Here is a 22700-nt window from a genome sequence, read left to right as displayed (position 1 = left end):
TGTATAGCGCTGTGCCTGGTTAGCGATGAAGGGGACACAGTGCGCGCTCCTTCAGTCAGGTGATCACTGGGATGCCGGGAGTAGGACTTTGATATTGATGGCCTGTCCTAAGGATAGGCAATCTATATTCTATAAAAACCCTTTTCATTTCATGTGTCGTGTGTGACCTGGAATTTGTGCCTGCGCCAGTAATTGTGCAGCCATAGGTGAGGTTCTAGTGTATTATTGACAGCCAGAGCACAGAATCCAGAAATGGATTTGATCTGCTCCAGGTCTCTGTTTTTTTGTGTTTTTTTTTTTTTTAAATACGGCAGAATTTGAATGTATTTTAAATGATATACAAACAATGAAAAATGTGATTATTCTTCATTGCTAATTTATCTGTTTATCTCTTTCCTTACAGATTGGCATGTTAACCATGAGTAGTGATAATCTGCAGGTATGGTACATGGCTTAACATACAGAATGTCTTAACACAAAGTAGGCTTAAGGCCCTATTACCCAGGCCAATGATCGGGCAAACAAGCGTTCATATGACCGCTCGTTCCCGATCAGTGCCCTGTGTGAACACTCGTTTATCGGCTGATCTGCTTGTTTATGCAGCAATAAATATTATGGTTGTCGGCAGGACTTCTCGCTGTGTAATCGGGGAGATGCGCTGCCGACATGATAAAAATGTATGGAGACGAACGATCGTAGTAACAAGCGCTTGTCCTTTATATATAAGCCATCATTGTGAAAGGAGCAAACGAGTGCCGATCAACGAGCTGTTCACATGTGCCATTATATTGTAAAAGAGGTTCTGTCGGCTCTCCGGACATTTCTGCTTTATTTAATACTTGTATTCCTCGTAAAACAACAATCCTGGAGCATCTTCTCTTAAAACTCTGCATTGTGCCTTGTCAATAGGACATGTCTATACACTCTGACACTGTCCAATCAGCAGACCATGTCCAACTGCATGGGGACACACCCTATTGACGAGGGAAATGTAAACACCCAGTTGTCAATTTATCCATACATTTTCAGGAAGAATAACAGAGGAACAACACAACGCAAAGATGTGAAAGATGATCCAGAATTGTTATTTTGTGAGGAAGTTACTAGAGCAGACGTGTCAAGAGAGCTGACGGATCCTTTTTAGGCTGCCCATATGCCCAAATCAAAAATTGTGTTTAGTTATTTATTAGTTAGATCTGTTTTTGGGTGACCAATAGGCCATTAAAGTGTACCTCCGATTTTGAATATGTCATTTTTAGGTTCCAAATACTGTGCTAATTCATTTCATAATATATTTTTATAAGGGAGCTCCATTTTTTTTCCTGTTACACATCCCCTGATTGCCTGCAGCAGCTACTGCTATGTACGGATCTATGCAGCTCCCATTGAACTCCATAATGAATCCATATACAATAAACTCCCTCTAGTGGCGGCTGAAGGTAGCCAGAATTTTTGTATGCATGAAGGGAAGCAAGAGAGCAACTATTATAACCTTACAACCTTATTTATATTATGACAACCTAAAATGAAATTATGTATGAGGTACTCTTTAAAAGAGGATCTGTCACTAGTTTAGTAATGCCCTATTTCCTAGATAATCTAATAGGAGCTGTCACACTGATAGTGCTAGTGAAAATGGTGTTCCAAAAAGTTTATTTTAAAAGTTGGTGTTTTTCTAAATATGTAAATGAGGCTATACTAGACCAGTGGGTTTCAACACCAGCGATTCTCCTGAGGTGGAGCCTCCTCACAGCCTCTGACGCTGACCTATCAGCGTGAAGCTGCTTCACACAGTGTGAGAGACGGAGGCTGGAGGGAAGGGGAATCACTTCAAATAGCCATATCTCCGGCTGTGGACCACCTAGAGCTCTGAAACAACTAGAGATATCGCCAGTTGAAAACACAGTTGGTAATGGAAGCTGTATACTATATGATCACACTGTGTTGCTGGGCAGGGAAGGGGGAGAAGCTGTATGCTGATTGGACAGCGTCATACAGAAAACATTACACCGCCCAGAGAGAAAAGAAAGAGTCACCTCCTATTTGGCTAGTAGAGCCACACTAGCATATATAGAAAAAATGCTCATAACTTTGCAAATAATAAACTTTTTTTTAAAACAAATCACACTGTAGTTATCAGCAGCAAAACGTCTATTAGATCAGTTAGGAGACTGGAATTAATAAACTAGTGACAGATCCTCTTTAAGTCTTAGACGACCACAATACGTATATGCCCCGTATAGCGTTTTGCCATTCTCTCCCTGTGACAAATATTTTTTAACACAGCGCTCAAAGTGAGTGTTGGGAGTCCTGCGGTCGAGCAGTTACCTTGAAAATTTGTGACACAATAACATCACGTACTATAACACATAGGAGGGGAGCGTGCTGAGAGGACATGATCCGTGTCGTTGCCCCCCCCCCCCTAGCATTCCTCTGTATGCAGATCACTGCTGGTAGTGATCTGATGGCCAGCGGGCATTAGGTCATATCCACATACAGAGGCATGCTGGAGGGGCACAGATTATGTCCTCCCAGCATGCTCCTCTCCCATATGTTACAGTTGGGAAAAATAATTTAAAAAAATAAAAACATTCCTAAACCCACCTGTGCGGTCAGGGACTATTTTGTGTGAAATGGACACATTGTATATGAAGCATATAATATGTTAAGTCAAATCCACACAAATTATTACTAATATCATTAGTTTTTCTCTTCCTGGTCCCGCCACTTCCTGCTCTTATGAGTACAATAAGTTTGTTCACGGGGACTTTGCACCCATTCACATACCACCTAAAAATAGTGACCTTCTCGGACGTTATAGCAATAATCGAAACAGACTGTAAACTGTGACCCACGCTGTGCCCCCTGTAGACTGTGATGCGCGTCGTGCTCCCTGTAGACTGATGCACACGCTGTGCCCCCTGTAGACTGATGCACACGCTGTGCCCCCTGTAGACTGATGCACACGCTGTGCCCCCTGTAGACTGATGCACACGCTGTGCCCCCTGTAGACTGATGCACACGCTGTGCCCCCTGTAGACTGATGCACACGCTGTGCCCCCTGTAGACTGATGCACACGCTGTGCCCCCTGTAGACTGATGCACACGCTGTGCCCCCTGTAGACTGATGCACACGCTGTGCCCCCTGTAGACTGATGCACACGCTGTGCCCCCTGTAGACTGATGCACACGCTGTGCCCCCTGTAGACTGATGCACACGCTGTGCCCCCTGTAGACTGATGCACACGCTGTGCCCCCTGTAGACTGATGCACACGCTGTGCCCCCTGTAGACTGATGCACACGCTGTGCCCCCTGTAGACTGATGCACACGCTGTGCCCCCTGTAGACTGATGCACACGCTGTGCCCCCTGTAGACTGATGCACACGCTGTGCCCCCTGTAGACTGATGCACACGCAGTGCCTCCTGTAGACTGATGCACACGCTGTGCCCCCTGTAGACTGATGCACACGCTGTGCCCCCTGTAGACTGATGCACACGCCGTGCCCCCTGTAGACTGATGCACACGCCGTGCCCCCTGTAGACTGATGCACACGCCGTGCCCCCTGTAGACTGATGCACACGCCGTGCCCCCTGTAGACTGATGCACACGCCGTTCCCCCTGTAGACTGATGCACACGCCGTGCCCCCTGTAGACTGATGCACACGCCGTGCCCCCTGTAGACTGATGCACACGCCGTGCCCCCTGTAGACTGATGCACACGCCGTGCCCCCTGTAGACTGATGCACACGCCGTGCCCCCTGTAGACTGATGCACACGCCGTGCCCCCTGTAGACTGATGCACACGCCGTGCCCCCTGTAGACTGATGCACACGCCGTGCCCCCTGTAGACTGATGCACACGCCGTGCCCCCTGTAGACTGATGCACACGCCGTGCCCCCTGTAGACTGATGCACACGCCGTGCCCCCTGTAGACTGATGCACACGCCGTGCCCCCTGTAGACTGATGCACACGCCGTGCCCCCTGTAGACTGATGCACACGCCGTGCCCCCTGTAGACTGATGCACACGCCGTGCCCCCTGTAGACTGATGCACACGCCGTTCCCCCTGTAGACTGATGCACACGCCGTGCCCCCTGTAGACTGATGCACACGCCGTGCCCCCTGTAGACTGATGCACACGCCGTGCCCCCTGTAGACTGATGCACACGCCGTGCCCCCTGTAGACTGATGCACACGCCGTGCCCCCTGTAGACTGATGCACACGCCGTGCCCCCTGTAGACTGATGCACACGCCGTGCCCCCTGTAGACTGATGCACACGCCGTGCCCCCTGTAGACTGATGCACACGCCGTGCCCCCTGTAGACTGATGCACACGCCGTGCCCCCTGTAGACTGCTGCACACGCCGTGCCCCCTGTAGACTGCTGCACACGCCGTGCCCCCTGTAGACTGCTGCACACGCCGTGCCCCCTGTAGACTGCTGCACACGCCGTGCCCCCTGTAGACTGCTGCACACGCCGTGCCCCCTGTAGACTGCTGCACACGCCGTGCCCCCTGTAGACTGCTGCACACGCCGTGCCCCCTGTAGACTGCTGCACACGCCGTGCCCCCTGTAGACTGCTGCACACGCCGTGCCCCCTGTAGACTGCTGCACACGCCGTGCCCCCTGTAGACTGCTGCACACGCCGTGCCCCCTGTAGACTGCTGCACACGCCGTGCCCCCTGTAGACTGCTGCACACGCCGTGCCCCCTGTAGACTGCTGCACACGCCGTGCCCCCTGTAGACTGCTGCACACGCCGTGCCCCCTGTAGACTGATGCACACGCCGTGCTCCCTGTAGACTGATGCACACGCCGTGCTCCCTGTAGACTGATGCACACGCCGTGCCCCCTGTAGACTGTGACGCACACGCCGTGCCCCCTGTAGACTGTGACGCACACGCCGTGCCCCCTGTAGACTGTGACGCACACGCCGTGCCCCCTGTAGACTGTGACGCACACGCCGTGCCCCCTGTAGACTGTGACGCACACGCCGTGCCCCCTGTAGACTGTGACTCCGGACCCCTACAGTAAGCCCTTAGACCAGGCTTAAAAAACAAATGTACTACTTCGCTTCTCTACTGCTGATCTCCGCTGCACTGGATCCTCGTAGTGTACATTGGGTGCCACCACTCTGGATCCTGACACTGTCCAGCATCAGATGTTGTGTGCGCCGCCACACACTACGTACTGACGCTGGTCGGCGACAAGAACCTGAGTGCAGCGTTGGTGTCAGGAGAAGAAGAGAACCGAAGAATCGTGAGTTTACCGCCAGCCACGCTCACCGTTACGCCAGGCCTCCGGTACATATGAGCACCTCCATCACTGATGGAAGCAGTCATTGGAAAATTGCACCCCCCTCACAGTGTGGCAAAATACCTTTGCCTACCTCTCATCCAGGCCCTTTGCAGTGACATCTTTTTCTCCTGTTAGAGCTAAAAAATAAAATCTGAAAATCTGCTGTTCCGGAATCGTGGAATAATCTGGGGGACAACCCATCTAATTGGTTTGTCATCAAGCTTTCCTAACCGCAGAACAACTCACGCTGTCTAACTAGTCATTCGTGACCCAGTGGTATTGCTGAGAAGCTCGGACAGGGACACCTACCCCCTCCCCTATCTTCCTATGGGGACTAAATACAGGTCTGCACTATATCAGAACAGCTTAAAAATGTTTACCAGTTTCATTGACTCATCTGGAAGCTGTGTAGGAAGAGACGCATTGAACAGATCTTGTTGACTTGTTTCCTGTAGAGCTTTTGTTAGCTGCAGACTCGTCTCCACACTCAGCGAGATTAATGTGCGTCTTAAACAGCAAGGGCACTCTTTTTTTCCTAGATGCTTTGGCACATTGTGTCTATCTGAGCTGCAGTCATTATCGGTGCGCCGGCTGCACAGGTCCGGGTTTGATTTAGATAATGCCCGCAGGAAGTTTGACTGACAGCACAGATGTTGATCAGCGCTCCGAGACCGACCGGTCAGTCTAAAAATAATCCCCTTATTGTCATGAACAGGTTTCAGATCACGACTCGAGGGAAGGACTGATAAAAAATCATTACATGACAAGAATTGCAGAACTCACAACACAACTACAGCTGGCAGACAGCAAGTCCGTCCATTTCCATGCTGAGGTATGTCTGGGTACTAGTAATTGTCAGCTGTTAATATAGAAATGAAATACTCTTGTGTATAGCGAGATGGCTTTCGGCAGGAGGCTGGGAGTAGATTTAGAAGCACTTCTCATTATTTCTTTTGGAAATCAACCCGCTATTACCTGTCTCCAGAACGTATTCCATGTGTAGGTGATGCTCGTTGCTACTAAAACATAATGAAGAATGGTAAAAATAAAGGTGTCAGACCCTAAATCAATTGCATTATCTGCAAATACCAAGCATAGATCCTAGTGGATTAATAGAAGGCATTGGCATTAATATTGTGCTGTTAAAAAGGCTTCCAAATTGCAAGAGCAACTGTCACCTCTCCTGTCATGTCTGTTTTAGTAATACATTCCCCGTAAAATAACCATTCTGGAGCATCTTTTGTTTTTCAGAATTTGTTTTGCAGTTCCTCTGTTATTCCTCATGGAAATGTGTGAATAAATTGACAACTAGAACTGGGTGCTGCTGTTCCCCCTTATCCCTACACAGTCTGACACTTCCAAATCAGTCCCACCCTATGCAGGGGCATCCCCAATTGACCAGGGAAATGAGAAAACCTAGTTGTAAATGTATTCATATACTTCCAGGAGGAGTAACAGAGGAACTACACAATGCAGAATTCTAAGAAAAGATTCTACACTACGTTATTTTATTGGGAATACTAGGATTTACTTAAACCGACATAACTGGAGTGCTGGCAGGTCTTTTTTTTTTTTTTTTTTTTTTAATACAATGAAAAGACGCACGCATTTAATGTCGTTTTATGGCGTCCAACTTTTTAGCTAAATGTTAGGATATAGATATTGTAGAGCTGAGGTGGTCACTTGCCACAGCACTTTGTCATATCTCTATTTACACAGGGATGCAAATCGGTTTGTTTTATAGAACATTGCGCAGCCCAATAAAATGAAATGACGAATTTAGCTCTGCTACATTTATAGATCGCTACAGCGTCTCTGCTAACTACACACTCAACCACTCTTACCAGAAAGCCAGTAAGGAAGGATTATGTGGTAGTAATTACTTTAATCGTTTCCGTAGTTTTCTTTTTAATAACATATATTCAAGCCGTGTATAGTAATAGTCCCTCCTGCCTAGAAATACTATAATACTCCATTTTGGGCAAGCATGAGATAAAGGACGGTCGTCATTTATGTGTTTGTATTTTCAGTGCCGTGCTTTTGCTAAAAGATTAACATTGGCAGAAAAATCCAATCAGAGCTTAACAGAAGAAACAAAATCGGCCAGTCTGAGCATCAGCAGATTGCAGGTAAGGGCGGCCAGCTGGCAAGTCAGTCCGCACACTCGTCCATTGATCTCTCACAATGACTATCCGGAGTGAAGACGATCACTAAATACAAAGGCCAGCGGCGTGCTCCGTATCCCCCCACTGCGTGACCTGTGTGCCAGTGAATATCGGAAAAGACATGACACTTTTACTGTTATTAGTAAACCACACACCGACAATAGTAACGCATTAATAATGGTTTTCTGTGCAGCAATTGTGGTTGATACGTCACTTTTGGCAGTGACCACTACAATAAGACCGAGTTCACACGTTGCGTAAACACTGCAGCTTTTCCTCAACTTATTTAGTTTGCGGAAAATCCGCAGCCTAATACAGTAGCAACAGAGTTGATGAAATTTGAAAAATTCTCATCCACACGCTGCGTAGATGATGAGCGGAATAAACGCTCAGAAATTGACCTGCGTTTTTCTTATTCTGCAGCATGTCAATTGTATTTGCGTAATCGCTGCTTTTTTGGTGCAGGATTGAATTCAATGGGAGGTAAAACCCGCGACAAATAGCAAATGTTGCTATTTTTTTAGCGGAAAAGATTCCACCGCAAAAACCGCAACTCTGGAAAAAAAATAAATCTTATACTTACCTAAAATTCTTTACTTCTTCATCCATGCCGGCCTCCTGGGATGATGTTTCATCCCATGTGACTGCTGCAGCCAATCACATGGGATGAAACGTCATCCCAGGGCTGGAGAACGTCAGGACGTCGGAGGGATGCGTCGCCATGGTAAGTATAGCCGTTTTTTTGTGGGGTTTTTTTTATTGCAGGATTTCCACAGTGGACATTCCGGGTGAAAAACTGCACCACAATTTGGTGCGGTTTTTCGGCCGGAATTCCCTGCGGGCAACTGGGCGGATACGCTGTGTACCTTTTGCACAGCGTACCCGCCCTGTGTGCACTTAACCTTATCGTGAAAACATTTATTGACAGGGAATTGTAGACGTGCAAAGTCTCCTTGTTTTCCATTTGGGTAGAGAAGTTCCGAATAACGGGTTTCTGGTGTTTTTGAATCTTTATAACCCGCGGCTTCCAAGTATCCAGAAACCATGGGAACAGCCAGATAGCGAATCAGCAAATAGACTGAACTAATGGTGGAAAAACTAAGAAATGAATAATAAAAAGATCAATTACTTTCAGAGGTTTAGATCTTCCGGCCGGGTCTACCGGTAGTTTTCCCAAAGATCATATAGGAGTGTTACGGATGATAATCCGGTTTAAGATTTTCTTACTAATTTATTAGGTCTCATCTTATGACATTTCATTTATTACTTCTCACCAGTTAACTCCTCGTGTCTACGTCAGCATTCACCCTCTTCAGACATCCTCCTGCTAGACAATTTGCTGAATGTTTGTTGCAGACCTCTCAAAATATTTGTCTTCGGTCCTATTCACACGACAGAGTTTCCCGGCCGTCACACAGCCGCAGTTGGAACAATAGACCCCAAATGGGGATATTCACACGACCGATTTTTTTGATGGCCCTGGAAACCCGGCCGTCAAAAAATGGGACATGCCCTATTTTTGGCCGGCCGGCCGCCCAGCTCCCATAGAAGTCTATGGGGCCGGGTAATACACGGCCATCACTGGAATGTGTCCCAAGTGATGGCTGTGTCTTCCGTCGCTCGCTCTCTCCTTCTCCCCACAGTGCGACGTGCATGTGAGGAGGAGGAGGAGGGTATTTTTTTACTCCCTGTAGGAGCGGAAACCCCAATTCCCGGCCACCGCTTCGGAATTCCGCTCCAGGAGAAGTCCCCGACTTCACTGTGTCCATATATGGACACAGTGACGTCAGGGACTTCTGAAGCAGAATCCCCGGCGCTGTGGCCAGTGTTTCCGCTCCAGGAGAAGTCCCTGACCAGTGGCACTATCTGCAGAAAGGTAGCGGGGGTGCCATCTATAGGGGGGGATGCTGTGTGGAACTACCTATAGGGGGGCTGTGCGGCACTACCTACAGAGGGGCTGTGCGGCACTACCTACAGGGGGGCTGTGCGGCACTACCTACAGGGGGGCGGTGCGGCATTACCTACAGGGGGGCGGTGCGGCACTACCTACAGGGGGGCTGTGTGCCAGTATCTACAGAGGGAAGTGTGGCAAAAAATATTTACAAATGAAATTCATCCGATTTTTAAAACGGACAGGGCAAAAAACGGATGCAAAACGGGTCAAAATCGTCCCTTAAAAACTGCAACACGAACGGATGAAAAACGGCCGGGAAAAACGTTCTAAAACGCCCGTTTTTATCGGCCGCCACTCGGACCCTGTCGTGTGAATAGTGAGTAGTCCTCACTGCACAATCCATAGGTTGGTGACAATATTTGTGTGTGTGTATTTCGGTGCGTGAAATGCTCATATTATGCTTCAAAATACACTTGAAATACACCTGCAAACAGTTTCTCATTGATTTCAATGGGAAATACACTGTGTTGTTCATATGAGGTGTATTTTTACGCTGCTGAATTAAACGCCTCGTAAAAAAGAAGTGACGTCAATTATTGAAGCTTTTTACAAGCTGAGTTTCCATTGACACTACATAAAAAAGTTTCGAAAATACACCTCAAAATATGCTTGAAAAACGCTTTGAAAATCCGCTCCAAAAACATCTGGATCCAGAGGCAGTTTGTTTTCTTAAAATCTGCCTTAAACATATGCCGTGTGAACGAACCCTCTAAAGGGGTTTTCTGAGTTAATTTGTTTGCACTCATCCTAACTCTTAGGGCTTATTCAGACCAACGTGATATACGTCCATGCATATTAGTCTATGGGGCCGTGCAGACAGTCCGTGATTTTGAATACTCACGTCATGTCCGTTCTTTGTGTGTATTTCGCGCATCACGCACCCATTGAAGTCAATGGGTGCGTGAAAACCACGCATAGCACACGGAAGCACTTCCGTGGGACGCGCGTGATTCGCGCAACAGCAGTAAAAAGTATGATTGAAAACAGAAAAGCACCACATGCTTTTCTGTTTACAAACATACAAAGTGTCATAATGATGGCGGCTGCGCGAAAATCACGCAACCACGCATCATACAGATATGACACACGGAGCTGTTAAGTGCCTTTTGCGCACGCAAAACGCAGCGTTTTTTTTTTCTTTATAACATCAGTGCCCTGAAATGCTGTCTATGAAAAACATTAGCAACTTTTCTAAAGAAATGGAGATATTTAACAAGGGGACTCTATCTTTTTTTTTTTTTTTTTTTTTTTGTAGGACAATGAGCTATTATTGCATCCCTGTCCTGCCCTTCATAGGACCATATCTCTGCTTTACCCCAATAAAATGCTGGTGACTACTCTATTTACCATTAATTGCGGATCCAGGTTATTGGCGCTGACATTCTTATCTTAGTATGATGATATTTCATGTTCATTGCCCCATCTGCTTCATGGGTCTCTTTAAAGGGATGTCCAATTTGGGCAACCCATTTTTGTTTAAAGGCTTCCACTAAAATGAGCTGATCATAAGGTGTCCCACTACCAGGACTCCCAGCAATCGCTTGTAATCTATGGGAGGACCAGGCAGCAAGTGTTCATTTCTCCTGCAGCGCCACCAGAGGGCAAAAGAAACCTTACATGATGCACATTGAAATCAATAAACTGTGTAATGCACAGACCGGCCTGGTCCTTCAGAGAGAAAGTGTTGCTACCTGCTTATAGATGGGGGTCCTGAACGAGGGACTCTCCTTTGGGCTATGTTTACACGGCAAATGTTCAGGCTAAAAAAATACAAGGCGGATGTCAAGGGAGCGCAGCCACTGAAATCCAGGTGTTTTTGGAGTTGATTTTCAAAGCTTTTCAGATTTTCACGAGCGTTTTTGAAGTGGATTTTGAGTTGTAGTTTCAAAGTGTTTTTTGGAGTGTCAATGGGGAATGGGAAAAGTCAGCTGGTAAAATGCTTCAAGAAGAGACATGTCACTTTTTTTCGAAGAATATTTTTATGAAGCGCTCTTTAAAGTATAAAAATACACCTTAGATGAACTACTCAGAGTATTTCCTATTCAAATCAATGGTAAGCTGTGTGCAGGCATTTTTCAAGTGTATTTCGAAGTGTTTTACGTCCTGAAATACGCCTGAAATTATGTTGTGTGAACATGGCCTTATTAAAGGGGTTGTCCGGGACTTGTAAAACACAGGCTGCAGGCAGGGTATGGACTAAAATAGACAAAAAAAAAAAAACATTGGTCCGCTCACCACACATGTAGGTCTTTATACTACATCAATTTTGTATCGGTGCTTTAGACATAGGTTCTACTTCGGACGTAGATGGAGATCCAGAATAGCATAGAGTGGTCCGGCACACGATCCTGGTAAAATCAATTCTGCTTTATTGTATCAAGTTTTAAAACCAAGAAGAATCCCTGGGTGAAGAACGCTTACGCGTTTCAAACTATTCGGTTCTTACTCATAGCTACATATACCTATGAGTAAGAACCGAATGGTTCGAAACCCATAAGCGTTCGTCACCCGGGGATTTTTATTTATTTGTTTTCAAATTTGATACAATAAATCAGTATTGATTTTACCTGGATTGTGTGCCGGACCACTCTCTGCTATTCTGGGCTAAAATAGCAAAACCAGGCATACTCCCCATGTAAATTCTCATACCATTCCTTTGCTGCTGCTCCAGTGGTTTCCACCCGGTCTGTAAACTTTTACAGGAAGTGATTGTCGGCCAATCATTGGCCTTAGCGGAGATGCTGGCAAGAATGGCACGACATCCCTGAGGCTAGTGATTGGCTTCAGCTCACTGGGACGTCATCACTTCCTATAGAGGTAAACAGACCGTCGGGGACCACTGGAGTAGTAGTGCTTGAGCGGCGGGGGATTTAGTAGGTGAGTATAACTTGTTTTTCTTATTTTGCCCAGCCCTTGTTTTACATGTTGCGGCCAACTTCTTAAACTTTTTAATTATTTTTTTTAAAATCTAAACCAGACAACCCCTTTCATTTTAACAATTCCTTTCATTTCCATTGATTCGCAGTAAGTACATAAGTCATATGCTGGTTTAGTCCAGCTACACAAGAAAACTCCTGGATGGCCTCACTTTCTAAAATTAGTCATATACGTAATTATTGATTTATCTTATTGCTACGACATCCGTGCTTATGGGATTAACCCCTTTAACTTAAAGGAGTTGTGGAAAAAAAAAAAGGTCTGCATTTTTTTTTTTTCAGAAATAGCGCCACTCTTGTCCATAGGATGTGTCTGGTATTGCATCTCAATCATATTCATGTGAATTTTATTCTGAGTGGCAATACTAGACCAAGCCGAATCAGACTATTTTTTTTTAAATCCTGGACATCCCATCTTAAAAATGTCTGGTGTGTAGGTAGGTGCCCTTTAAATGAAGTTTTCTGTATATTTTTATGTGAGAATGGCCTGTTTACCCTTGCACACTGTACTGACACTTTACCACCATGCCAGATAAGTAGAAGCTCTTTGTAGCCAGACATTTTTGATCTCATGCTAATTCTGTCACCACGTAGAGAAGACGAATATTAGAAGTCTCTGCTGATTTCCTCTTTTGGTTCTTACATCAGGCCTGATAGCGTTCTAGAAATGTCTTCTAAATAGCATTTCATTTTTCCTCTGTATATTATTGCCTTTTATCCTATTCTCTCCTCTTATCTGCTCTCGTTCCCTGCACGCTATATTCCTTGATGACCTTTATGTTGAAGAATACAGATTGCCATCAGCGGTGCTCCAGTCTCCTGTTTTGGACATGAATAATGTAGTCTGCCATTTGTGCAATGTCAGGAAGATGCATGGACATTTTAATAACAGCAAAGTCTAAAGAAGAAAATGCGGCATTTCATGTTTTTTCTGCTTTTTTTTTCTTTTTTAGTTTATATTAATTGGATTATATTCGTTGAATTTATTTGTTGTTTTTGATTCTGATTTAAAGCGAAACGCCACCTTTTATCATGTCGTAGTTTTTAGGTCCACAATTCTGTGTTCGTTAATTTCTTCATCTTTTTAGCAGTCTGACCTTTTTGTTTTTGTAACGCAGAGCTCCAAATCCTCTTTATAGACGTAGTTACATATTAAAATTCTAGCTGCCTGCAGCCGCCACTAGAGGGAGCTTAGGAGCCTTCTGTATACGGTCTTATAGCGTTCAATGTATAACAGTATATAGTCAGCTCCTAGTGGTGGCTACAGGCAGCCATCATTTTATGTTTTAAATCTAAAGTCTATGCAGGGGATTTAGAGCTACGTATCCAATTTAAAAAAATTAATTTCTTGATTTACCTTTAAAGCAGTCAATCAGCACAGAATTTTAACCTAGTAAGATTAAAAGAAGAAAGTGGTATTCCAGGGTAACTGTTCATCTTAAAGGGGTTTTCCCATCAGGGACATTTGGGACATATCCACAGGATATGTCATAAGTGTCAGATAGATGCGGGTCCCATCTCTCGGACCCGCACCTATCTCTAGAAAGGGGCACCCTAAACCCCGTTCTACCTCTCTGTGCTCCGGCTTAATTGTGCGATTTCCGACCATGAAGACGGAAACCGCGTAGCTCGCTGACCTACGCTGTTTCCGTAAGTCCCATAGTAGTGAATGTCCGTTACGAAAGCAGTATGATCTGAGTCGAAGTGTATAAATCTAGTAGCAGGAGGTACTGCATAAAGGTGAGTCTCATCACCACAACCCCGTCTTAAAAAAACAAACCCAAAACCAGTCCAATCGATCAGCTGAACGCTGTGCACCCGGCTTCTAACTCCCCAGGCAACTGCAGAGGAACTGTATTATTACATGGCGTCTATGTAATACAACAATGGGCCAGGTCCGCCAGAGCGGGAGCCGCTGATACTTAGCTGCTCTGGCTATATATATATATATAGGGATATTGACTGATGGTCCCACTCTATGACATATATATATATATAATTTCCTAATAGAACTGTCTTAGTTAGTCGACCCCTTTAATAGACAAACTGTACGATATACAGTAGAGATCTCCTTCAGATACATTTAATAACCTGTTTCCTCTGTAGGATGAGTTAATTACAACAAAGAGAAGTTATGAGGATCAGCTGAGCATGATGAGCGATCACCTCTGCGTCATGAACGAAACGTTAACAAAGCAACGGGAGGAAATAGATACATTAAAGATGGCTAGTAAGGTAAGTGAGGAGACCACAGGACCGGGAATGAGCTGTGATGGCTAGAAATTGGTACCAGTAAAGGGACACGAACCCTAGAAATGAATGAGAAAAAAAAATAATTCACACTCCCTCAGTGTTTTGTTGCATGACAACGTGGAAGTAAAATGGAATTTTTGGGGGGTTTGTACCATTTAATTTACACAACATGCCGACCACTTTGACGGTGCAAAATATTTTTGCTGCGACACAAACGAGGATAAAAAAGGGAGCACTTAAATGTGCATAAATATTCACCCCCTGAAAGTCATTACTTTGTGGAGCCTTTTGCTGCAATTACAGATACAAGTCTCTTGGGCTATTTCTCTATTGTCTCGGCACTTCTAGACACTGAGATTTTTGCAGATTCTTCCAGGAAAAACTGCTCCGACTCCTTTGTTAGATGGTTGTGTTTGGTGTTCAGCGTCTTCATGTCACAGATTTTCAGCTGGATTGAGTTCTGGCCATTCCAAGACGTTTAATTGTCTCCCCTTAAACGCCCCCAGTGTAGATTAGTTCTATGTTTAGGGTCTTTGTCCTGCTGGAACGTGAACCTCCGTCCCAATCTGAAATCTCCGGCAGACTGAAACAGGTTTTCCTCAAAAATTTCTACTGCCATCCATCTTTCCTTCAATCCTGACCAGTTTTCCAGTCCCTGCCCCCACAGCATGATGCTGCTCCCACCATTCTTCACTGTGGGAATGATGTTCTTGTGGTGATGGGAAGTGTTGGGTTTGTGTCGCACATGGCGTTCCCCATGATAGTCAAAAAGTTACATTTTAGCCTCATCTGACCAGAGCACCTCCTTCCACGTGTTCGGGGAGTCTGCCACATGATGTTTGCTTACAGAAAAATATAAGAAAACATGTTTTGAGTTCCCCAATTACTTTTTTCTGCCCACTCTTCTATAAAGCCCCTCTCTGTGGAGTGTACGGCTTATAGTGGTCCTATGGACAGATTCTTCCATCTTTGCTATGGATCTCCGGGGGTCCTTCAGTGTAATGGTTGGTGTCTTTGATGAATCTCTGATTAATGCCCTCCTTGCCCGGGCTGTGAGTTTTGGTGGGCACCTTCTCTTGTCAGGATTGTAGTTGTGCCATATTCTTTCCATTTTGTTATAATAGATCAATGGTGCTCAGAGAGATGTTCACATTTTGAGATCTTTTTTATAACCCAACCCTGATCTATATCTCTCCACAACTTTGTCTGACCTTTTTGGAGAGCTCCTCGGTCCTCATGTTACTTAGTTGTATTACAGACTCTTTCAGAACAGGTGTATTTATGCGGACATCATGTGACAGATCATGTGACCCTTTGATTGCACACAGGTCAACCTTCTTATGTAACTTCTGAAGTTAACCCCTTGAGTACCCAGCTCATTTTGGCCTTGAGGACCAGACCCATTTTTTCAAATCTGACATGTGTCACTTTATGTGGTAATAACTCCGGAATGCTTTTACCTATCCAATTGATTCTGAGATTGTTTTCTCGTGACATATTGTACTTTAGTTTAGTGCAAAAATTTGGTCGATAAATTCATTGCTTATTTGTGAAAAACACCAACATTTAGCGAAAATATTAAATAAATTATGATTTTTCCAATTTTAAATGCATCTGCTTGTAAAACAGATGGTAATACCACACAAAATAGTTACCAATTAACATCTCCCATATGTCTACTTTATGTTTGCATCGTTTTTTGAACATCCTTTTATTTTTCTATGACCTCACAAGGCTTAGAACTTTAGCAGCAATTTCTCATATTTTTAAGAAAATTTCAAAAAGCGATTTTTTCAGGGACGAGTTCAGTTCTGTCTGAAGTGGTTTTGAGTGCCCTATATATTAGAAACCCCCATAAAACACCCCATTTTGAAAACTGCACCCCTCAAAGTATCCAAAACAGCATTCAGAAAGTGTTTCAACCCTTTAGGCGTTTTACAGGAATTGAAGGAAAGTAGAGCTGAAATTTTCAAATTTCATTTTTTTTTACAAAATTCATATGTAATACATTTTCTTCTGTACCACAGAAGGTTTTACCTGAGAAACGCAACTCAATATTTATTGCCCAGATTCTGCAGTTTTTAGAAATATCCCACACGTGGCCCTAGTGCGCTAATGGACTGAAACACCGGCCTCAGAAGCAAAGGAGCACCTCTTGGATTTTGGGGCCTCCTTTTTTCAGAATATATTTTAGGCACCATGTCAGATTTGAAGAGGTCTTGTGGTGCCAAAACAGTGGAAACCCCCAAAAGTGACCCCCATTTTTTAAACTACACCCCTCAGGGAATTTATCTAGGGGTATAGTTAGCATTTTGACCCCACAGGTATTTTGCTATATTTTCTGGAGTTAGTCTGTGAAAATGAAAATCTACTTTTTTTTCTGGAAAAACGTAAAAATTTCTAATTTTTGCAAGAAATAAAGGAGAGAAAGCACCCCAACATTTGTAAAGCAATTTCTCGCGATTACGGAAATACCCCATATGTGGTAATAAACTGCTGTTTGGACCCACAGCAGGGCTCAGAAGGGAAGGACCCCCATTTGGATTTTGGAGCTCTGATTTTACTGGAATGGTTTTCAGTGCCGTGTCACGTTTGCAACGCCCTGGAGGGACCTAAACAGTGGAATCCCCCCAAAAGTGACCCCATTTTGGAAACTATACCCCTCAAGGAATTTTTCTAGTGGTATAGTTATCATTTTGACCCCACATGTTTTTTGCTGAATTTATTGGAATTAGTCTGTGAAGATGAAAAGAGACTTTTTTTTGGAAAAAACACAGAATTTTCTAATTTTTATAAGGAATAAAGGAGAAAAAGCACCCCAACATTTGTAAAGCAATTTCTCCTGATTACGGAAATACCCCATTATGTGGTAATAAACTGCTGTTTGGACCCATGGCAGGGCTCAGAAGGGACGGAGCACCATTTGGATTTTGCAGCTCAGATTTTGCTGAATTGGTTTCTGGGGGCCATGTCGCATTTGCAGAGTCCCTGAAGTACCAGTACAGTAGAAATTCCCCAGATGTGATCCCAATTTGGAGACTATACCCCTGAAAGAATTACATTAGAGGTGTAGTGAGCATTTTGAGCCCTCAGGTGTTTTATAGATTTTATTAGAATTGGTCCGTGAAAATGAAAACATTTTTTTTTCCAATAACCTGTAGCTTTAGCTCAGAATTTTTCATTTCCACAAGGAATACAGGAGAAAAGACACCCCAAAATGTGTTACACAATTTCTCCTGATTACGGAAATACCCCATATGTGGTTGTAAACGGCTATTTGGACATACGGCAAGGGTCTAAACGGAAAAAGTGCAATTTCGTTTTTGGAGTGGAGATTTTACAAAATTTGTTTTTGACGCCATGTTGCATTGCGCTGAGGTACGAGTACAGTGAAAACTCCCGATAAGTGACCCCATTTAGGAAACTACACCCCTCAAGGAATTCATCTAGAAGTGTAGTGAGCATTTTGACCCCCAAAGGTTTTACAGAAATTAGTGCACAGTGGATGTTGCAGATTGAAAATTGACATTTTCCACATATATGCTATTTCAGTGCCCAATGCGTTGGGCCCAGCTTGTACCACTGGAGACATACGCCCCATAAATTATTAAGCGGTTCTCCAGAGTACGGTAATACCCCATATGTGGTCATAAACCGCTGTTTGGGCACACTGCCAGGCCCAGAAGGAGCGCCATTTGGCTTTTGGAGTGCAGATTTTGCTTGGTAGTAGTTTTGTTTAGTGTTTTACTGGTGTTTCAGTTTATAATGTGGGGGCATATGTAATCTGTGCGGAGTACATACATTTTTTGCGTGACACACTGTCGTTTTTATTGGTACCATGTTTGGCTACGCGCGACTTTTTGATCACTTTTTATTCCATTTTTTTGGAAACAACGTGACCAAAAAAGGAAATTCTGCCATTGTTTTTTATGGTATTTTTTTTACGGTGTTCACCGTGCGGGATAAATATGATATTTTTTTAGGTCAGGCCGATACGAACGCGGCAATACCTATTATGTCTAGTTTTTGTCTTTTTTTTCATTTTTTTTCTAATTATAAAGGGCTTGATCAGGGAAACAAGGCGATTATTGTTTTTATTACGTAAAACTTGTATTTATTTATTAATCTAAATTTATTTTACACATACTAGGGGACTGGAAGATCTGATCTTCTGATCCCCTGCACAATACACTGCACTACTTCTGTATGTACTGATGTAGTGCAGTGTATTGTAACTGTCACTTTACAACTGACAGTTGAGCCTTTTACGTCCTGCCTTGGGCAGGACCTAATAGGCTCCCGTACCTGGCAACCAGGAAGCCGTTGCTAGGCTTCCTGGTTGCCATTGCAACCATCAGAACCCCGCGATTTTTCGCGGGGGGGGGGGCAATGGGGTGCAGAGGGAGCCCCCTCCCTCTGTATCAATCACTTAAATGCCGCTGTCGCTATTGACAGCGGCATTTAAGGGGTTAAACTACAGCGATCGGAGAGGACAGTGATCGCTGTAGTTGCAGTGGGATGTCGGCTGTATATTACAGCCGACACCCGATGAAGATGGAGCGAGCACAGCTCCTGTGCCCGCTTCATCCTCAGGGCGTTACTATACGCCCATTTTCGGGAAGGGGTTAATAAAAATAGTGGTTTTTTTTTTTACACCTCTTTCTCTGATCTCCTCACGTATCTCACAGAAGTGAGGAGATCAGAGAAAGTGACAGGAGCTTTCTCCTGCAGACGACGTCACAGACGGCTGTGATTGGTCAGTCTTCAGAAACTGACCAATCACAGCAATCGCAGGCATTGGGGACTGCTAATTGGTCCCCAGGCCGGTAGCAGAGACGGTTAGCTGTCAATGACAGCTGCCGCCGCTGTTCTGTCACTATGTGATTTCACTAGTGACAGTTTATTCCTGCGCCGTAATAGTACGTCGAAGGTACGCTGGAATAAGCGGCCAGCGACGTACTATTACGTCGAAGGTACGCAAGGGGTTAAAGGGGTAGGCCAGACATTATTTAGCGGTTTTTAGTTCCTTTTGTTAACAGGGTATTTTTCTTTATTCCACTGCAAAAATTTGGACTATTTTCTCACATCCGTTACATAAAATCAAATTTTAAATTCACTTTAATTCCAGGTTCTAATGCAACAAACAGGAAAAACACCAAGGGGGTGAAGACTTTAGCAAGGCACCGTAAATAAAGTAACAAATATGAATAAAGTCAATTGCGTTTATTTTATAAAAAAAAAAAAAGAGTTGATTAAATTCTTAGAAGGATGTAAGATAACGGAGTTCAGAACCCACAGACACTGTCTTTATTACATTTCTTCCTCTCATTCAATGTGTTCGATGGAATAATCCCAGTCTTATTAAATGAATTGGAATGTAAGCGTAATACACATTTTAATTTATTTCTTTGTTTTTCCTTTGTGACCGCAGGGAAATTCTAAGAAGAACAAGAATCGATAGTTGATGCAGAGAAGGGCAGATAACGCTGCTGCTATTCACACCCGCAGAATGCTCTTTGTTAGACAAGGATTTCTGCCATCAACTTATCCCTGTGATATATGTGAATCGAATCCCTTCTCTCTGCGAAAGGATCTCGCCAAACATGAAACGTGTCAACCTCCCCCCCCCACGTCCTGACAACACCTGTGACCTGACTGGAAAGTTTGGAATATAATCCAGAAAGAATATTTCCACTTTATCATTTTACCTCCTTTAGGCCTCATGTACAATGACCGCGCATTACGGTCCGCATACTATCCACAATTGTGGATAGTGTAGGACACATTCTATCCTATGGGCCAATGCACACGACCGTTGTTTCCATCGCCCGGACCGCAAAAAAAATAGGACGTCATTTTAAGGGCCGCATTTGCAGGGCTCCTTAGTCCATGCACATCTTGTATGTGCACGGTCCGTAATTGCGGGCGGCCTGCGGATAATACTTCTTGGGCCATTCGTGCTGTAATCACGGACTGTGCGCACGCCTACGATCGCGTGCATGAGGCCTTAAAGTTTTTACGGTGCACTTTTCTTTGACTTTTTTTTTTTTTTAACCAAATTTTAATTTCTTTACAGAATACAGCTTTAAAATGTTTTTTGTTTTGTACTTTTTTTCAGGCTTCGTTTATAATGCACATAAAATGTCTGTTATTGTCTGTTCTGTTTTGTAAAGGACTTGTATTATTACATTGTTATTCTGCTCTGTGACCTCATACGACAGAGACATAAAGGGAGAATTTCTTTCTGTTCAAGGTCTGTTTACTTGCAAATAAATAATAAGATTCCTCCAATTGTGAAATCGGAATGTCTGTACATTGAACAAAAACTAGAGAGAGAAATCACTACGTTTATCAATAAATTCATACAAAATTAGATATTGACTCTTTTTATGCCATAATGTAAAAGATCTGCTTCCCTTAAAGGGGACTTGTCACTAGCAGCAGAGGCTGTGATTCTGTTTCGTGATTATAATGTCTGGTCCTTTTAATAATAATCTTTTAAACCGCACAGTTAGGCCTTATTCACATGAGCGTGTCTGATTTGCGTCTGCAAATTTTCATGCATATGAATGTCCGTCTTGCGTCTATGTGTGTTCTGTGTATATACAGGGTAATATAATACATTCCAGGTACAGTCAGGTGTACCACAGAAAACAAATATGGAGCATTATAACATTAAAACCACTGATCGATAAAGTGAATCAAATTGATTATCACGTTACAATGGCGCCTGTTAAGGGTTGCGATATATTGGGCAGCAAGGCAACAGTCAGTTCTGGAAGTTGATGTGTTGGAAACAGGAAAAATAGTGACTCTGAAGTGCAAATTGTGATGGCTAAACGACTGGATGAGAGCATCTCCAAAACATAGCCGGGCTTGGGTGTTTTTCTTTGCTAGAAAAGGCTTCCGTCTTGCCACCCTACCCCACAGCCCAGACATATGACGAAAATGGGAGAAGGTTGTCACATGCACTACACAACCAGTACCTGCCAAAAAGTCCTGCAGCTCCCTTAATGTTGCTGTAGGACTCTTGGTAGCCTCCCGGATCAATTTTCATCTTGTCTTTTCATCAAGTTTTGAGGGACGTCCAGTTCTTGGTGATGTCACTGTTGTGCCAAATGTAATTCACTTCTTGATGACCGTCTTCACTGTGTTCCATGGTATAGCTAATGTCTTGGAAATTCTTTGGTACCCTTCTCCTGACTGATGCCTTTCAACAATCAGATCCCTTTGATGTGTTGTAAGCTCTTTACGGACCATGGCTTTTGCTGTCACATGTAACAAAGGAAATGTCAGGAAAATCCTAATGGAAGAGCTGAACTTTATATGGTGTTGCTCAGAATCACTTTAAATAATGGCAGCTGTGTACTGACTACTATTTAACATGAGTTTAAATGTGATTGGCTAATTCTGAACGCAACCGCATCCTCAATTATAAGAGATAAAGAAGAAATGGAGACAGCACTACCAAATTTTCAAAGTGAAGATCCTTTTATTCCACGGTGCAACGTTTCAGCTCAATACGAGCCTTTCTCAAGCATAATAATGTGACATACAAAACGCATATATATGCAATACAGGGTCATCAAACCAATTACATACATATAATAAACTTGTGCAAGAATGCTACAACAGGTATACAAAATTTTCATATCAATAGGATCTCCTGTGAATGTGCTAGTACATAAATAAAAAAAAAAATAAAAACATTACATATACATAGTATAAATCGTGCATTCACTGTAATAAGGCCAATCAATCAGATGGGCTGCATGTGTATAATGACATGTGATAGTGTAAGAAAACAGGTGTATAAAATAAAGTTAAAAACATCTTACCCTCATTGGATCGGCTGATAGCGTTGTACACTTCCTTACTACATGGAAACTAAGCATTGCGTAATCCTAGCACCTGTGTGTATGAGTCATCGCATGATACGTCATTATACGCATGCGCATTGTCTACCAGAGGCGCTAGTCGCCATATTGAAAAAGGGCTATACACCCATAGATGTTTCTCATGAATGACGTCGGATCCTGTCTGTCTCAACTATGAGTCATTAGACATATCGTAGATTCACATCTGCGCAATGC

General features: G+C 43.7%; 1 protein-coding gene across 1 annotated transcript in view; it reads left to right on the top strand.

Moving 5' to 3' along the window:
• PPP1R21 (protein phosphatase 1 regulatory subunit 21) overlaps positions 1–20980 on the top strand; it is a 78478-nt gene extending 57498 nt beyond the window's left edge. The window contains exons 18-22 of the mRNA XM_075863194.1: positions 404–439; positions 6015–6131; positions 7330–7428; positions 14461–14589; positions 20039–20980. Coding sequence (XP_075719309.1) covers positions 404–439; positions 6015–6131; positions 7330–7428; positions 14461–14589; positions 20039–20068 — 411 coding nt within the window. The 3' untranslated portion in view covers positions 20069–20980. The remainder of the gene's footprint in view (positions 1–403; positions 440–6014; positions 6132–7329; positions 7429–14460; positions 14590–20038) is intronic.
• Positions 20981–22700: the final 1720 nt, after the last annotated feature.

Source organism: Rhinoderma darwinii, chromosome 4 (genome assembly GCF_050947455.1).
Source record: "Rhinoderma darwinii isolate aRhiDar2 chromosome 4, aRhiDar2.hap1, whole genome shotgun sequence".
Taxonomy (NCBI): domain Eukaryota; kingdom Metazoa; phylum Chordata; class Amphibia; order Anura; family Rhinodermatidae; genus Rhinoderma; species Rhinoderma darwinii.
The sequence above is the reverse complement of the archived record's forward strand: the minus strand, read 5'-3'. Positions and strand labels throughout refer to the sequence as shown.